The following is a 15,493-nucleotide window of genomic DNA, read 5'->3' on the forward strand; positions in this document are numbered from 1 at the left end:
TGAGAAGTTGTCTCCTCCAACAGCATCCAAAATGGTATATCTGTTAGAGAGGGGGATGGCCACAGGGATTCCTGTAATATCTGCCTTCCTCTACTCTGTCTGATGGTCACCCATCCCCTTTCTGCCTGTTTAGTCTTTACCTGCGGTGTGATCACGTCACTGAATGTACTGTCCACGATAATCTCAGCATTGCAGATACTCCACAGTGAATCCACCCGCATTTCCAGCTCTAAAATGCTACACTTCCTGCACGCATGGTCGTCAGGGACACTAGAAGTGTCCATGTCTTCCCACATAACGCAGGAGGAGCATATCACGGGTGTGAGCTCTGCTGCCATGACTTCCCTTTAGATTAAGCTCGTTAGTTACTCCCTTTAAAGAATACTAATCTATCCAATCTTTCCTCATAGCTAAAACTTTCCATTCCTGGGAATATCCTCGTAAATCTCCTGTATCTTCTCTAGTGTGATTACGTTCTTGTAGTAATTCTGTGACCAGAACTGTATGCAATACTCTAGCTACTATCTAACTAGTGTTTTATATAGTTTGAGCATGACCTCCCTACCCTTCTATTCTAATCCTCAGTCAATAAAGGAAAATATCCCGCATTCCTTCCTGACCACCTTATTTACCTGTCCTGCTACCTTTAGGGATCTGAAGATATGCATTCAAAGATCCTTCTGTTCCTCTTCACTTCTTAGAATCCTACCATTTATTGTGTATTCTCTCGCTTTGTTTGTCCTCCCCAATTCATTACTACACATTTCTCGAGATGGATTTCTATTTGCCATTTTTTGTGCCAGACCTTTGATATCTTCCTGCAGTCTACAGCTTTCTTCCTCACTACCAATCTCATGGCCAATTTTCGCATCATCTGCAAACTGCTCAATTATGCGCCCTATATTTAAGTCTCAGTCATTGATATATATCACAAACAACAACATACCCAGTACTGGATCCTGCTGAGCTTCTCTGGAAACAGCCTTCCAGTCACACAAACACTTTGCTTCCTGCTACTGAGCCAATTTTGGATCCAACTTGCCACTTTCCCTTGGATCCCATAACTTTTTACTTTTATGACTGCCTGGGTGGAATTTTCCGGTCCCATCTGCCGCCAGGATCGTCTACTCTTCCGAAAATCAATGGACTTCTGGTTGGGTCACCGAATCTCCCCAGGTGGGTCTTGCCATGTGGGGCCAGGAAATCCTGGTGTCTGTCGTGAAGGACCTTGTCAAAAGCCTTGCTAAAATCCATATAGACAACATCAAATGCACTGCCATCATCGACCCTTTTTGTTACCTCCTCAAATGTCTCAGAATTGTTTCCAATACTTTGCCCACCACTGAGGCTAGGTTGACTGGGCTGTAATGACTCAAGCTATCCCTTCTTTTAAAAAAAATTGGACAATGTTAGCAGTCCTCTAATCCTCTGGTACTCTGCCTGTAACCAGAATAGATTGGAAAATGATGGTCAAAGCTTCCTCTATTTCTTCCCTTGCCCAGGATATGTTTCCTCTGTAACACTCCTTTCATCTCCTTCAGTTTGGCCTACTGTATTCACTGCTCCCAATGCGATCTTCTCCATACTGGGGAGAGTAAATGCAGACTGGGTAACTGCTTTGCGGAACACCTTTACTCAGTCCGCAAGCATGAAACAGACCTTCCTGTCGCTTGCCATTTCATGAAACCATCCTGCCACATGCCCACTTGTCCGTCCCTGGCCTGCTGCAATGTTCCAGTGAGGCCCAACACAAACTGGAGGAATAGCACCTCATCTCCCAATTAGGCACCTTACAGCCTTCTGGACTTAACATTGAGTTCAACGACTTCAGACCATGAACTCTCTCCTCCATCTTTACCCCATTTTTAATAATTAAAAAAAAAAAAATTATTCTTTACTTATATCCTTTTTTAAAATACTTTTCCTCCTGCTCCCCCCACCACTAACAGGGCCTTCTGTCACTTGTTTCGGTGTTGTGCTTTCATAGAGCGCTGACCTTTATTCAGCTGTTATTGTTTTTTATTCATTGACAGGATGTGGATGTCACTGGCTAGACCAGCATTTATTGCCCATCCCTAATTGCACTTGAGAAGGTGGTAGTGAGCTGCCTTCTTGACTCGCTCCTGCCCATGTGGTGTAGGTACACCCACAGTGCTGTTAGGGAGGGAGTTCCAGGATTTTGACCCAGCAACAGTGAAGGAACGGCGATATATTTCCAAGTCAGGATGGGGAGTGGCTTGGAGGGGAACTCCCAGGTGATGGTGTTTCCATGTATCTGCTGCCCTTGTCCTTCTAGATGGTAGCAGTCGTGGGTTTTGAAGGTGCTGTCTAAGGAGCCTTGGTATGTTTCTGCCGTGCATCTTGTAGATGGTACACACTGCTGCTACTGTGTGTCAGTGGTGGAGGGAGTGAATGTTTGTGGATGTGATGCTAATCAAGTGGGCTGCTTTGTCCTGGATTGTGTCAAGCTCCTTGAGTGTTGTAGGAGCTGCACTCATCCAGGCAAGTGGAGAGTATTTCATGACACTCTTGATTTTTGTGCCCTGTAGGTAGTGAACAGGCTTTGGGGAGTGAGGAGGTGAGTTACTCCATGCACGATTCCTAGCCTCTGACCTGCTCTTGCAGCTGCAGTATTTATATGGCTCGTCCAGTTCAGTTTCTGGTCAATGGTAACCCCCAGCATGTTGATAGTGGGGGATTCAGTGATAGTAACGCCATTGAATGTCAAGGGGCGATAGTTGGATTCTTTCTTGTTGGAGATGATCATTGCCTGACACTTATGTGGTGCTAATGTTACTTGCCACTTGTCAGCCCAAGCCTGGATATTGTCCAGGTCTTGCTGCTATTTAGACATGGACTGCTTCGGTATGTGAGGAGTCGCGAATGGTGCTGAACATTGTGCAATCATCAGTGAACATCCCCAATTCTGACCTTATGATGGAAGGAAATTCATTGATGAAGCAGCTGAAGATGGTTGGGCCTAGGACACTATCCTGAGGAGCTCCTGCAGTGATATCCTGGAACTGAGATGATTGACCTCTAACAACCACAACCATCTTCCTTTGAGCTATGTATAGCTCCAAACAGTGGAGAATTTCCTCCTTGATTCCTATTGACTCCAATTTTGCTAGGGCTCCTTGATGCCATACTCAGTCAAATGCTGCCTTGATGTCAAGGGCAGTCACTCTCACCTCACATTTTGCTATCTTACCTTTATGCCACTATCAGCACTTTCTTTAGTCTTTAACACTACCATTAACACTCACTTTGTTTTTTGCCCATAACATCTTTGTCAATCTCTCCAAGCTCCCACCTATCCCTAAAGTTCTGTTTTGCTCCACCTGCTTCACCCCTTCTTAAACAGTATAATATCCATCACATTTCTACTTCTCTTTAGCTCTGAAGAAGAGTCATATGAACTGAAGAGTCATACGGACTCAAAACGTTAACTCTGTTTCTCTCTCCACAGATGCTGCCAGACCAGTCGAGTTTTCCTGGCATTTTCTGTTTTTATTTTAAATTTCATTTGGGGCCTGTGGTCTTATCCACTTTCAAGGATGCTAAACACCTTAACATTTTCTCCCTTACTATGTTTAGCCTATCCGATATTTCACACTTCTCCTTCTTAGCTGCAATGTCTGCTTTGTCCCTCGCTTGTGAAAACAAACACAGAGGTTCAGATTTTCACCATGACGGAGAGCCTCTCCATTGTAGCAGTGGCTGGAAATTGCTCCTGAACAAAGGATCTCCCACTTTTGCAGGGGCAGGAATGGAGGGGCATCACATTTTTCATATGTGCGTCTTACGGAGGCAGCTGGCCATCAAATTAACAGCTGCCACCACTCTAGTCTGATTTTGTTAGCTGAGGAGTGTGGATCCCGAAGTGTGCAAGGTAGACCTGGTAAGAGCAGGCCTGAATTTGGCTTATTTCTTTGGCTATTCTGGGGTCCCCTGTGCCAGGATGAACTATGTCCGCGCACTAGGAAGGAGGAGGAGGAGAGGCAGGACAACTAGGTACTGCCCTATGGGAAGGGTGTACAGACCAAGAATGTCCTACCTCAACATGATGGAGAACCAGTGTCGAAGGCGACTGAAACTAAGCCATGAGATGGTGACAGGCATATGTCGCATGGTCCAGCAGCAACTCGAGCCATAATTCATTGAATCCCCATGCCCTGCCAGCGACTGTGAAGATAACTGTTGCCCTCAATGCCTATGTCTCGGGATCTTTCCAGGGATCATCAGGAGACCTGTCTGATATATCCCAGTCAGCAGCATACAGCTGCGTTAAGGCTGTAACTAATGCCCTGTTTGCTCATGTTGGGGATCAAATTAATTTCCCTATAGATTTAGCAGCTCAGATGCAGGGAGCCATGGCCATTGGTCAATTAGCAGTCTTCCCTCAGGTGCAGGGTGTCATTGATTGCACCCATGTTGCCACAAAGGCCCCAACCCAACAAGTGGACACATTTGTCAAACAGAAGTCCTTCCACTCACTCAATGTCCAGGTGGTTTGTGATCATCACAAGGTCTTCCTTCATGTGTGTGCAAGGTTCCCTGATAGCTGCCACAACTCCTTCATGCTAAGGAGTTCCAAACTCTCTCAGCTATTTCAGCTACCTTCGCAGATCCATGGTTGGCTTCTAGGGGACAATGGCTTCCCCTTAAGAACTTGGATAATGTCTCCCTCTAGGAGCCCACAAAGAGTGGCAGAGCACAGCTACAACAGCAGCCATATTGTCACCAAGAGCACTGTTGAGCAGGCCATTTGGCATTTTCAGGATGCACTTCAGGTGCCTCGATCGTTCAAGTGGAGCTCTGGAATATGCCCCAGCAAGGGTATCAAGAACAGTAGTGGTGTGCTTCATGCTGCACAACATGGCACAGTGGAGGGGATTACAAATCAATGATGATGACGCCATGGGCAGAGCTCCAACTTCTGAGGAGGAGGAGGAAGCCCCTGTCCATTTGGAAGATTCCAAAACAGTTGAAGGTAAGGAGGTTGCCAATGGCAGAGCAGCTGGGAGGCATGACGATGTAGCCAGGGCTGACTCTGTGCAGGAGGGGATCATCGCCAGATGAGTCTTGTGTAAAATAGATTCTCGTTTGGTTCTCCAGTATCACAATTGCCATCAGCCAGTTCCTTGTGACATACTTCCCTAAAGAACCTTGTACATTGACTCCACAATTACTCAAGGGGCTGCCCACCCCCCACAAGGGAGACAATAAACATCAATAAGTTGGACTCAGTCACATGGCTGAAATCCTTACTATCATAACCATGAGCCTCATCATATAGCAAACACACATGGTAATAAGTCATTCACAACCTGGTCCCTCTCATGAACTCCACTGACCGTAAATGAGGGGACCATGCCACCAAATTGTCCATAATCAAACCATGCCCACAATGCTGAGAGTGACACAATGTTAGAATTCAAATCCTATACATGCTGATAGGATTGTATGTTGAACCATACATACATATAAGACATCTTGCGCATGAGGGGTCCATATCTGTCCAACAACAGCTTTTTGAAATAACTTGTGCACCATCCATTCTAGCCAATGGTCCAGTTTCTGATGTGGGTGCCACATGTAACATTCCTGGCTTCCATATACTTCTTACCACACAAAGCACACCCTGTAACACCTGGAATGCAAATGCAGCCAAAGTAGTGAGCACAGCAGACAACCAATATTACCGGCACAATTCATGGCCTCTCAAGCTGCAGTGCCTACACTAAGGCCAATGTGTAACACTGCAGTGAAGATGGATGCCTTGCAGCTGTCAATCATGCTTGAGATGCATCTGCTGCCCAGCATCTGTTTATAGACTCTGATCATTAAGCCTCCATTAAAGTCAAGCTTGGATGGACGATGAAATATGCAAGGAGCATCTCAGTACTTGTGCCTTTGACCTCTGGATTCTTATGTGATATAGCAGAGAAGGAAGGAGCCCTCCAAAGCAACACAAATCAACAGACAACTTTGATCCTCTTACAGCACAACGAGATGGACCTTAGTATACCACCCTCATTATCATTGGTAAAAGCTGTCTTCATAATGTTACCATTCTTTTTGAGCTCTCTTATGTCATGTACAAGTGTAAGTAAATATATTCAAGAAATGCTCAAGTGAAATGTGTTACCATGGTGAACCCATTTGTTCGCTAGGTGAGATGGCACCCTTTGCCCTCACACACCCCTGCAAAGTGCCCCCCCATGTTGCCTTGGATGAGTTGGAGGGAGGCTGCTTACTTTTCTGTCTAAACAGCAATGAGGAGCGTGGTGGTCTGCCGTGTCGTGCAGGCACCTGTTGGGGACCTCCTTCAAACTGTGGCCTCTGCGTCACTGCATGGGCAGCTGTGGTCACTGGCACATCACCAACAGACAACTGTTCAGGCATCCTGGCAATCTCCATGGCCATTAAGGGGCAGATGCATCTCAGCCAGGCAACCCCCCCCCCACAGTCTGGACCATCTCAATGGTGTTCTTCACCCTTTTCCTCTGCAACGACAATATGAATTTATGTTAGCCTGAGATATAGTGCTTGTAGGGATATTGCTCTTTACCACATCAGTACATCACAGTGCTCATTCACACATGTTCTGTGTGAACCTGCATGAGCTGTGTACACATACAAGCCTCAATGCTGAGGCAAAGGTATGTGTCATGTCTCACACCTTAGCTGCAGCATGCAGATATGACCATTCCCATGAAGCTCTGTGTGGATGAGCCAAGCTACTCACTTTCACAGAACACAACAGGTCATTGGACCTTTTCCTGCACTGAATCCATGAGCGCTGATGGTCTCCTGCTGTGCACAGCACAGCCCCAATTTGAATCCAGGCCTTCTTGCATTCCTCTTCTGCACCTCATCCACCAAAACGTGAAAGTCCTGGTGGGAAAAGCGTGGGGTAACTAGACCCATCCCTTCCACACGTCTCCTGTGTGTGACATTCTATGAATAAAAATATAAGGCTAAAAGGGTTGTGAGCCATTCAGACTGTAATGTTCTCATTCACTTTTGTGTGCTTACATACAGTAACCATTTTCATCATATCATCAATGATTACTGATAAGGTGTGGTGGAGAAACAGGCTTTCCGCAAATGCTTGGTGCCATGTATGTTGCGGCTGTGACTCTAAGGTAGCATGTTGTGCTCTGTTGACCACTGACAGCCTCACTGGTTACCCCCCTTTTAGTCACACTGTTATGCTGTGACAGTGTGCAGATGTGAGGGACTTGGTCAAGGGTCAACAGTATGGATGCATCCTGATAGATGGGTGGCAGGAGGGCAAGTGGATGGGATAATGAGCATGGCACCGTTCATCATTCATCCATCCACTGAGCCGTGGCAGCTAACCACATTACTGCATAATATCTGTACCAGGTAGTGGCGGCAAGATGATGCCATCTCCATTACTGTGTCTTGAGAATCCGTGCTTTCAATGGTTCAGTAGATTACACTTTGAATGGGCAGCAAAAATGACAATCCAGGGTCAGCTAACAGTTGGACAACATTCACAGCTTGGAAACCCACCTATGCACTCTGTGCCACAGGGACTTCACCATTGTTGGCCTACCTCTCAAATGGGCCTTTCAGAAGGTCCTCGTTTTATCTGTACCTGAGTTGCACAACCTGTGCTGTGTTATTCATGCCCTTTTTAATTTCATCTTTGCACTTTCTATACTCCTTTCTGCTTTCTGCAGTTTGAATCTTTGGCAGCTGCATAAGTTTTCTTTTTTTGCCTTATCCTGTTCTGTATGTTCGTTGACATCTCAGAGCGAGGGGGGTATAAGGGGAGGTGGGGTGGGTGGTCTAACCCTTTTGCTTTGTTGGAACATGTTCTGGACCTTCTTTAGCTCTTCTGCTTTGAATTCCTCCTACTGCTCTGACACTGATTTACCTTCAAGGAGCTGTTTCCAGTCCACATTTGCAAATCACATCTCAGCTTACTTGGACTTTGTTGTGTTCCATTGTTTGGTTTTTGATTGTGTCTGTTGACTGCTTACTGTGCTGGATGCGGTTACAGAGAAACTGAAAGTAAGCTGGAAGCTTGTTGCAGACATTTTAAAAGCATTTGCAATGAAGTCCTGTTCACCCATAGAACCTGGTGAGACACATCTCTACTTATCTCCAAGGCATAAAACACAACAGCCTTCACCCAAGTTAAAACTTTTACCCTTGTTCTATCTTTATCCTTTTCCCAGGGTGGCCAACTGCCCTGTATGTTAAGGGATTGCCCCAATTAATTTGACTGCCTCATGTCCTTAAGGGATGCCTTTTGGCCCTTATTTCTAGGACAGCCTGTGGGAGATGAACCCTGAGAGTCCAGTCTGAGTGATTCAAGCAGGGCTGCAAATGAGTGAGTTGGCTAGCAGAGAGATGATAATGTTGTGACTCAACAAGATAAATTGTAAGTTTTAGTTGAATTTAAAGCATCCCTTGCTATTATGGTCTCAAGAGACCTCCCTCTAACTGTGACCGCCACCCCCCAGCTCACAACTATGATGCTTACCAATCCCCTCTCCTTCTCCTCCTCCTGCTCTCATGGCCTCTGCTCTCAAAAGTCACCAGCAACCACCCACTCCACCCCTCCACCTTGATGGTTTAAGTGTCCCTTATTTTATTTCATAAAATTTGGTCACCCTGGCTTTTCCAAAACTACTCTAAACCAAACTGACCAGTGAAGTCAGCCGTGGTAGCATGGAATTGGTTGTATTCCAATTGTACTAGGAAATATCATTCTTGCCAGTATTCAGAACTGAATGTGAGCAAGTCTTTTTAACCTTTCATGGGACATGAGCATCCCTTGCAACGTTAGCATTTGTTGTCCATTCCTACTTGCCTTTGAGAAGGTGGCAGTGAGTGGCCTTCTTGATTTTGGTGCACCGCCCACAGGAAGTTTCAGGATTTTGATCCAGTGACAGTGAAGGAAAGGCAAAATAGTTCCAAGTCAGAATGGTATGTGACTTGGATGGGAATTTGCAGGTGGTTGTTTTCCCATGCATCTGCTGCCCTTGTCCTTCTAGGTGGCAGAGGTCGTGGGTTTGGAAGGTGCTGTCGAAGGAAGCTTGATGAGTTGCTGCAGTGCATTTTGTTCATGATATGCACTGCTGCCACTGTGCATCAGTGGTGGAAGGAGTGAATATTTAAGGTGGTGGATGGGGTGCCGATCAAGTGCGCTGCTTTGTCCTGGATGGCGTTGAGCTTCTTGAGTGTTGTTGGAGTTGCACTCATCCAGGCAAGTGGAGAATATTTCATCACATTCCTGGCTTGTGCCTGGTAGATGGTGGACAGGCTTTGGGGAGTCAGGAGGTGAATTACTCACTGCCAAATTCCCAGCCCCTGACCTGCCGTTGGTGATCTCAGGAGACCCTTGCACACCTACCTGGTCCTGCTTTACTGTCTGGAGGTTACCAAAATTCTTGAAAATGTTTAACACAGAAGTGCTATTAATTATACTGAAAGTTCAAGTTGGTTGAGTTTTATAAACACCATAAATGGCATTTGGATTTCAGCAATTTACTCACTTTTCGTGTGGGTACATTTATTTTTCAAGTTGTGCTGTTCCATAAGCATCCTCCTTCTCCATTATAACAATATGTAAATGCACTGTGTGGCAAATCTACTCTGTACACGTTTAGCTCTCTTGTGGTTGAAAGGCACATTTTACAGTTGGAGTAATAGTTTCTGGCTTTGCCTTGCTTCCTAGGTGGAACAACGCCAGCCCAATGGGAAGATATAACTGGAACTACACCATTATCATTTGTCAATGAATGTGTTTCCTTCACTACAAATGTGTCAGCTAGGTAAGGATTTTAGAGAGTTTTAAAGCTGTGCACCCATGATTTCCCAAGATACATCAGATTGCTGAACTTAAAATAATCATCACGTATTATCAATCCTAACCAATTTGGTACCCTACATGAAAAGCAAATGGCTGGCTGAGACTGAATAAAATGTTTCTTGTTTTGCTTGTTTGCAGGTTCTGGCTCATAGATTGCCGGCAGATTCAAGAATCTGTCAACTTTGCCACACAAATGTACAGAGAAATTATCTGTGTACCGTACATGGCCAAATTTGTAGTTTTTGCCAAATCACTTGATCCAATCGAGGCACGGTTGAGATGTTTTTGTATGACAGATGACAAGGTGGACAAAACATTGGAACAGCAGGAAAATTTCACGGAAGTTGCAAGGAGCAGGGATGTTGAGGTACTAGAACAAGTAATGAATGAGTTTAATGGATAGGCAGTCCTCTGCAGTAATGGAGGAATGCACCAAGGTTTGATCTGTGCATTTCTTCCTCCAAAAGTCTAAATCATGGGTGCAGTGAATAGAGAAACACTTACAGATTTGTAATTTTCTCCACGCAATTTTTCTCTATTCACTGTGCCCATGTGATGCAATGCATAAAAGCACAGTAGCAGGGAAATGTGCCCACAAGGCACCACTTTATACAATAAAATCTGTTGTATTTCACCACTTTAACACATATACCCATGTGCTTGAACTTGACATTTTTTGTAAAGTTTAATTCACTCCCTCTGATTCAATACAACTTTATATTACATTTATTTTGACTATATTATGAATCACAACAATTGTTAAAAAATAGTTTAAAATAACAGTGTATCTATATAAAGACTCAGAGCTGAATCATCCTAAATTTGCACTAAATGCGGTAGCGGGTGGGAAAAAGGTCATTTTGCCCGCTGGCTGCAATGGCGGGTTTTTGCCCCATATCATTCCAATCCCACCAGGGTAAGGCAACCATCTCATCACTTTAAACTCACAAGCCCATCACATTTTCACTGGCATCTCACTCACTACCAGCTCAAGGGACATCACCACTCACTCTCTCACATACAGCCTCACATCTCCAACTGGCCTCATCTCCTCTGGAGACTGCCTCCTCAGCCCTCACTCTCTTGAGGCCACTTGCACAGATCAATGTGTCCCCACACACACCCTGGGATACCCCTCTTCCTCAGTAATGCTCTAGCCTCTTCCCTTGCCGAAGCCACTTCTCCCCCTTCCCAAAGCAAGCCGTAGCCCTGTAGCCATTGAAAAGCTACCCCCCATCTTACAGCTGGTCTCATAAGTAGAGACGTGCCCGTGAGCCCCCACTAAAAGTGATGTGGTGCTGCCTGCACAGCCTGGCACTGATGACCACAAGTGCTGCCCAAAGCAAGGTAGGCCAACAAACCTCAGAGTCCCGAGTGAAGTGCAGCTCGCCAGGTGCACATCACTTATGTTCAGTTGTGAAACATATCGGCGTGCAATCAGCGTAGGGGAATGATTCTGGCAAGCTGGGCTTATAACGATATACAAATGTATTACAATGAAGTTCTCGACCTGCGCCGGCAGGATACGTGGCCCACCATTGTCGGGCGGAGCAGACGATTGCAAACTGGTTTCACAACGTTGTGAAACCGATTTTTGGCCTTCCCTCCATATTGTCCACTCACGCCCACCATGACGCCTGACACCAGCGGGCACAGAAAATTCCACACTCAGTCTGACTCCATCCAAAAATACTTCTGTTTCCTAAGTTCATGCAGATATTTTGTTAATTTTAAACTGACAACAAATGTTAGACATTCAGTACTATTAGTTCTTGTACCCACCCTCCTCTTTCTGCCCCTTCCTTCCTCCTTTACTCTGTCCCTCTTCCTCTTCCTTTCTAACAGTGTAATTAAAACATACAGCATAAGAAGTGAATGAATCAGAAACATGTTATGAATGGGGACATGAATTTTCATCTAAATCATTTGTGTTTTTGTAGGTATTGGAGGGCAAGCCAATTTATGCTGACTGTTTTGGCAATCTTGTGCCTCTCACAAAGAGTGGACAGCATCACCTGTTCAGTTTCTACGCTTTCAAAGAAAATAGACTTGCACTGTTTGTCAAGGTATAGTAAATCAAGTTATTGTTTGTGCCAGTACATAAAAGGAACTTGTAATGTATCAAGGTATATTTAGACTTCATGCTTATCTATTTCGTTCCTTCCCTACCTCTCAACTAACCTCCCAAACTTCTTAAAAGTTCTGAATCATGCTGGATTTTCGTTGGAAACCATTTACCCTCCAGGATCTTGCCACAGGTACCATTTAATATGTGTGGGTCCAGAGAGTGAGCAACTTATTTAACCACAGGATCCCCTGCTCACCCAAGACCCAACACTTGCAGCAGAGGACATTGGATGCCGATCTACAGAGGACCCTTTAGAGACTTTTCCTTTCTGTAACCCAGGGACAAAATACTCAATTGAACTGAGCTAACTCTGTAGAGACTGGAAATCACACCTGGGATCTTTTGGCCTGTAAAACTTTGCCGCTTATTGGGCAGCGGTTTAACATTTCATCATTTTATTTTTCGAATAATTAAATTACCTGCTCCTCGAAAATGAAACATAAAGAAAATTTTGGTTAGCCAGTCTAATATTTCATTTGAAATCTGTCGCCCGTCCAAGTGTCAAATTCTGTTGAGGTCAGAGCAGGCAGGAACCTGGCGGGAAGGCCATCTGAGAAATTTAGTGCTCACGCCACCCCCCCACCGCCCCCCACCACCTACAACCCAGCAGCAGGGAAATGTAAAATTCTTTCCTATATCTTTTTTCAAATAAGGAGACTCCCCTATACTTTTATATTCCATTCCTGTTGCAATAAATGACAGCATTCCATTCGACAGCATCACTTGCTGTACCTGTAGACTAACGTTTTGTGATTCATGTACCAGGACACCAAGATCCCTCTGCACCACTGAGTTCTACAATCTCTGTTCATTTAAACAGTATATTGTTTTTCTATTCTCCCTGCCAAACTGGACTAGTTCACATTTTCCCACATTATAACCCATCTGCCAAATTCTTGTCCACTCACTTAACTTGTCTATATCCCTTTACGGACTCTCTACCTCCTCTTGACAATTACTTTCCTACCTATCTTAGTGTTATCAGCAAACCTAGCTACCATACATTCAGTCCCTTCATCCAAATCATTGATGCAGTTGTAAAAATTTTAAGGCCCCAGCACTAATCCCTGTGGCACTCCATTTGTCACAACTTGCCAACCCGAATAAGACCCATTTATTCCTACTCTCTGCTGCTTGTTAGCCAACCAACCCTTTACCATGCCAATATTTTACCCCCTACACCATGCAATCTTATTTTGTGTAAAGTAACCTTTGATGTGGAACCTTATCAAATGCCTTCTGGAAATCCAAGTACACCAATCCAAGCTGCCAGCCAATCGGAGGCCAACAGCTCTGCATATTGACAACGCCAGCAGGGATGGTGCCACTGCATGTACTTCAGGTAGGCCAAAGGTGTTCAGCAATAGACCCAGACACTCAGGTATGCCCAGAATCTCATACAAATTAGGAGTAGGAGTAGGCCACTCAGTCCCTCAAGCCTGCTCCACCATTCATTAAGATCATGGTTAATTTGATTGTAACCTCAACTCCACATTCCCACCTACCTCCAATAACCTTCATCTCCTTGCTTATGAAGAATCTATCTACCTCTGCTTCCACCACCTTTTGAGGAAGGGAGCTTCAAAGACTCACGACCCTCTGAGAGAAAAAATTATCTTCATCTGTCTCAAATGAGTGACCCCTTATTTTTAAACAGCAATTCCCTGGTTCCAGATTCCCCCACAAGAGAAAACATTCTTTCCACATCTACCTTGTCAAGACCCCTCAGGGTCTTATGTTTCAATTAAGTCACTTCTTACTTTTCCAAACTCCAGCAGATACAAGCCTAGCCTGTCCAACCTATCCTCATAATACAACCTGCCCAATCCAGGGTATTAGTCTAGTACGCTTTCTCTGAACTGCTTCCAATGCATTTACATCATTCATTAAATCAGGAGACCAATACTATACACAGTACTCCAGATGTGGTTTTACCAATGCCCTGTATAACTGAAGCATAACCTCCCTATTTTTGTATGCAATTCCCCTTGCAATAAACAATAACAATCTATTACCTTTCCCAATCCAGGACAAAGCAGCCTGCTTGATTGGCACTCCATCCACAAACATTCACTCCCTCCACCACCAATGCACAGTAGCAGCAGTGTGTACCATCCGCAAGATGCACTGCAGGAACTCACCAAGGCTCCTTAGACAGCACCTTCGAAACCCATGACCGCTAGCATCTAGAAGGACAAAGACAGCGGATGTATGGGAACACCACCACTACCCTTCCTGCCACACACCACCCTGACTTGGAAATGTATCGCCATTCCTTCACTGCCGCTGGAACTCCCTCCATAACAGCACTGTGGGTGTACCTACACCAAATGGACTGCAGTGGTTGAAGAAGGCAGCTCACCACCACCTTCCCGAGGACAATTATGATGGTCAATAAATGCTGGCCTAGCCAGCAATTCTCACATCCCATGAATTAATTTTTAAAAACTTGCTATACCTGCAAACTAACCTTTTGCGATTCATGCACTAGGACACTCAGATCTCTCTGCATCTCAAAGTTCTGCAATCTCTCACCACTTAGATAATGTGCTTATTTTTATTCTTCTTGCCAAAATGGACAATTACACATTTTCCCACATTATACTCCATCTGCCAGTTCTTGCCCACTCATTTAACCTATCTACATCCTTTTGTAGCCTCCTTATGTCCTCTTCACAACTTATCTATTTTTGCGTCATCAGCAAATTTAGCAACCATACCTTTGGCCCCTTTATCCAAGTCATTTATATAAATTGTAAAAAGTTGAGGGCCCAGCATTGATCCCTGTGGCATACCACCCATTACATCCCGCCAACCAGGAAATGGCCCATTTATGGCTACCTTCTGTTTCCTGTTAGCTAGCCAATCTTCTATCCATGCCAATATGTTACCCCCTACACCATGAGCTTTTATTTTCTGCGATAACCCTTGATGTGGCACTTTATCAAATGCCTTCTGGAAATCTAAGTATGGTACATCCACCTGTTCCCCTTCATCCACAACACCTGTTACTTCTTCAAAGAACTCTAATAAAGTAATTAGACATGATTTCCCTTTCATAAGACCATGTTAACTCTGCCTGGTTACCTTGAATTTATCTAAGTATCCTGCTGCAATGTCTTTAATAATAGCTTCCAACATTTTCCCCATGACAGATGTTAAGCTAACTGGCCTGTAGTTTCCTGCTTTCTGCCTCCTTCCCTGTTTGAATAAAGGAGTTATATTTGCTATTTTCCAATCTAATGGAACCTTTCCCGAATCTAATGAATTTTGGAAAATTAAAACTAACGCACCGACCATCTCACTAGCCACTTCTTTTAAAACCTTAGGAAAAAGTTCATCAGGCCTAAGGGACTTGTCAGCCTGCAACTCCAACAATTTGCTCAGTACCACTTCCCTGTTGATTGTAATTTTCTTGCGTTCTTCCCTCCTTTCCATTTCCTGATATACAGCTATTTCTGGGATGTTACTTGTATCCTCTATAGGGAAGACCAATGCAACATACTTGT

The 15,493-nt window shown here is 44.6% G+C and overlaps 1 protein-coding gene across 6 annotated transcripts in view; it reads left to right on the forward strand.

Moving 5' to 3' along the window:
- Positions 1-15,493, forward strand: part of LOC144681248 (ankyrin-2-like) — an 866,008-nt gene that overhangs the window by 747,380 nt on the left and 103,135 nt on the right. For all 6 annotated transcript variants that reach the window (XM_078542889.1, XM_078542897.1, XM_078542890.1 and 3 more), the window contains 3 exons: positions 9,722-9,818; positions 9,995-10,223; positions 11,797-11,922. In XM_078542889.1, coding sequence (XP_078399015.1) covers positions 9,722-9,818; positions 9,995-10,223; positions 11,797-11,922 — 452 coding nt within the window. The remainder of the gene's footprint in view (positions 1-9,721; positions 9,819-9,994; positions 10,224-11,796; positions 11,923-15,493) is intronic.

Source organism: Cetorhinus maximus, chromosome 1 (genome assembly GCF_964194155.1).
Source record: "Cetorhinus maximus chromosome 1, sCetMax3.hap1.1, whole genome shotgun sequence".
Taxonomy (NCBI): Eukaryota; Metazoa; Chordata; class Chondrichthyes; order Lamniformes; family Cetorhinidae; genus Cetorhinus; species Cetorhinus maximus.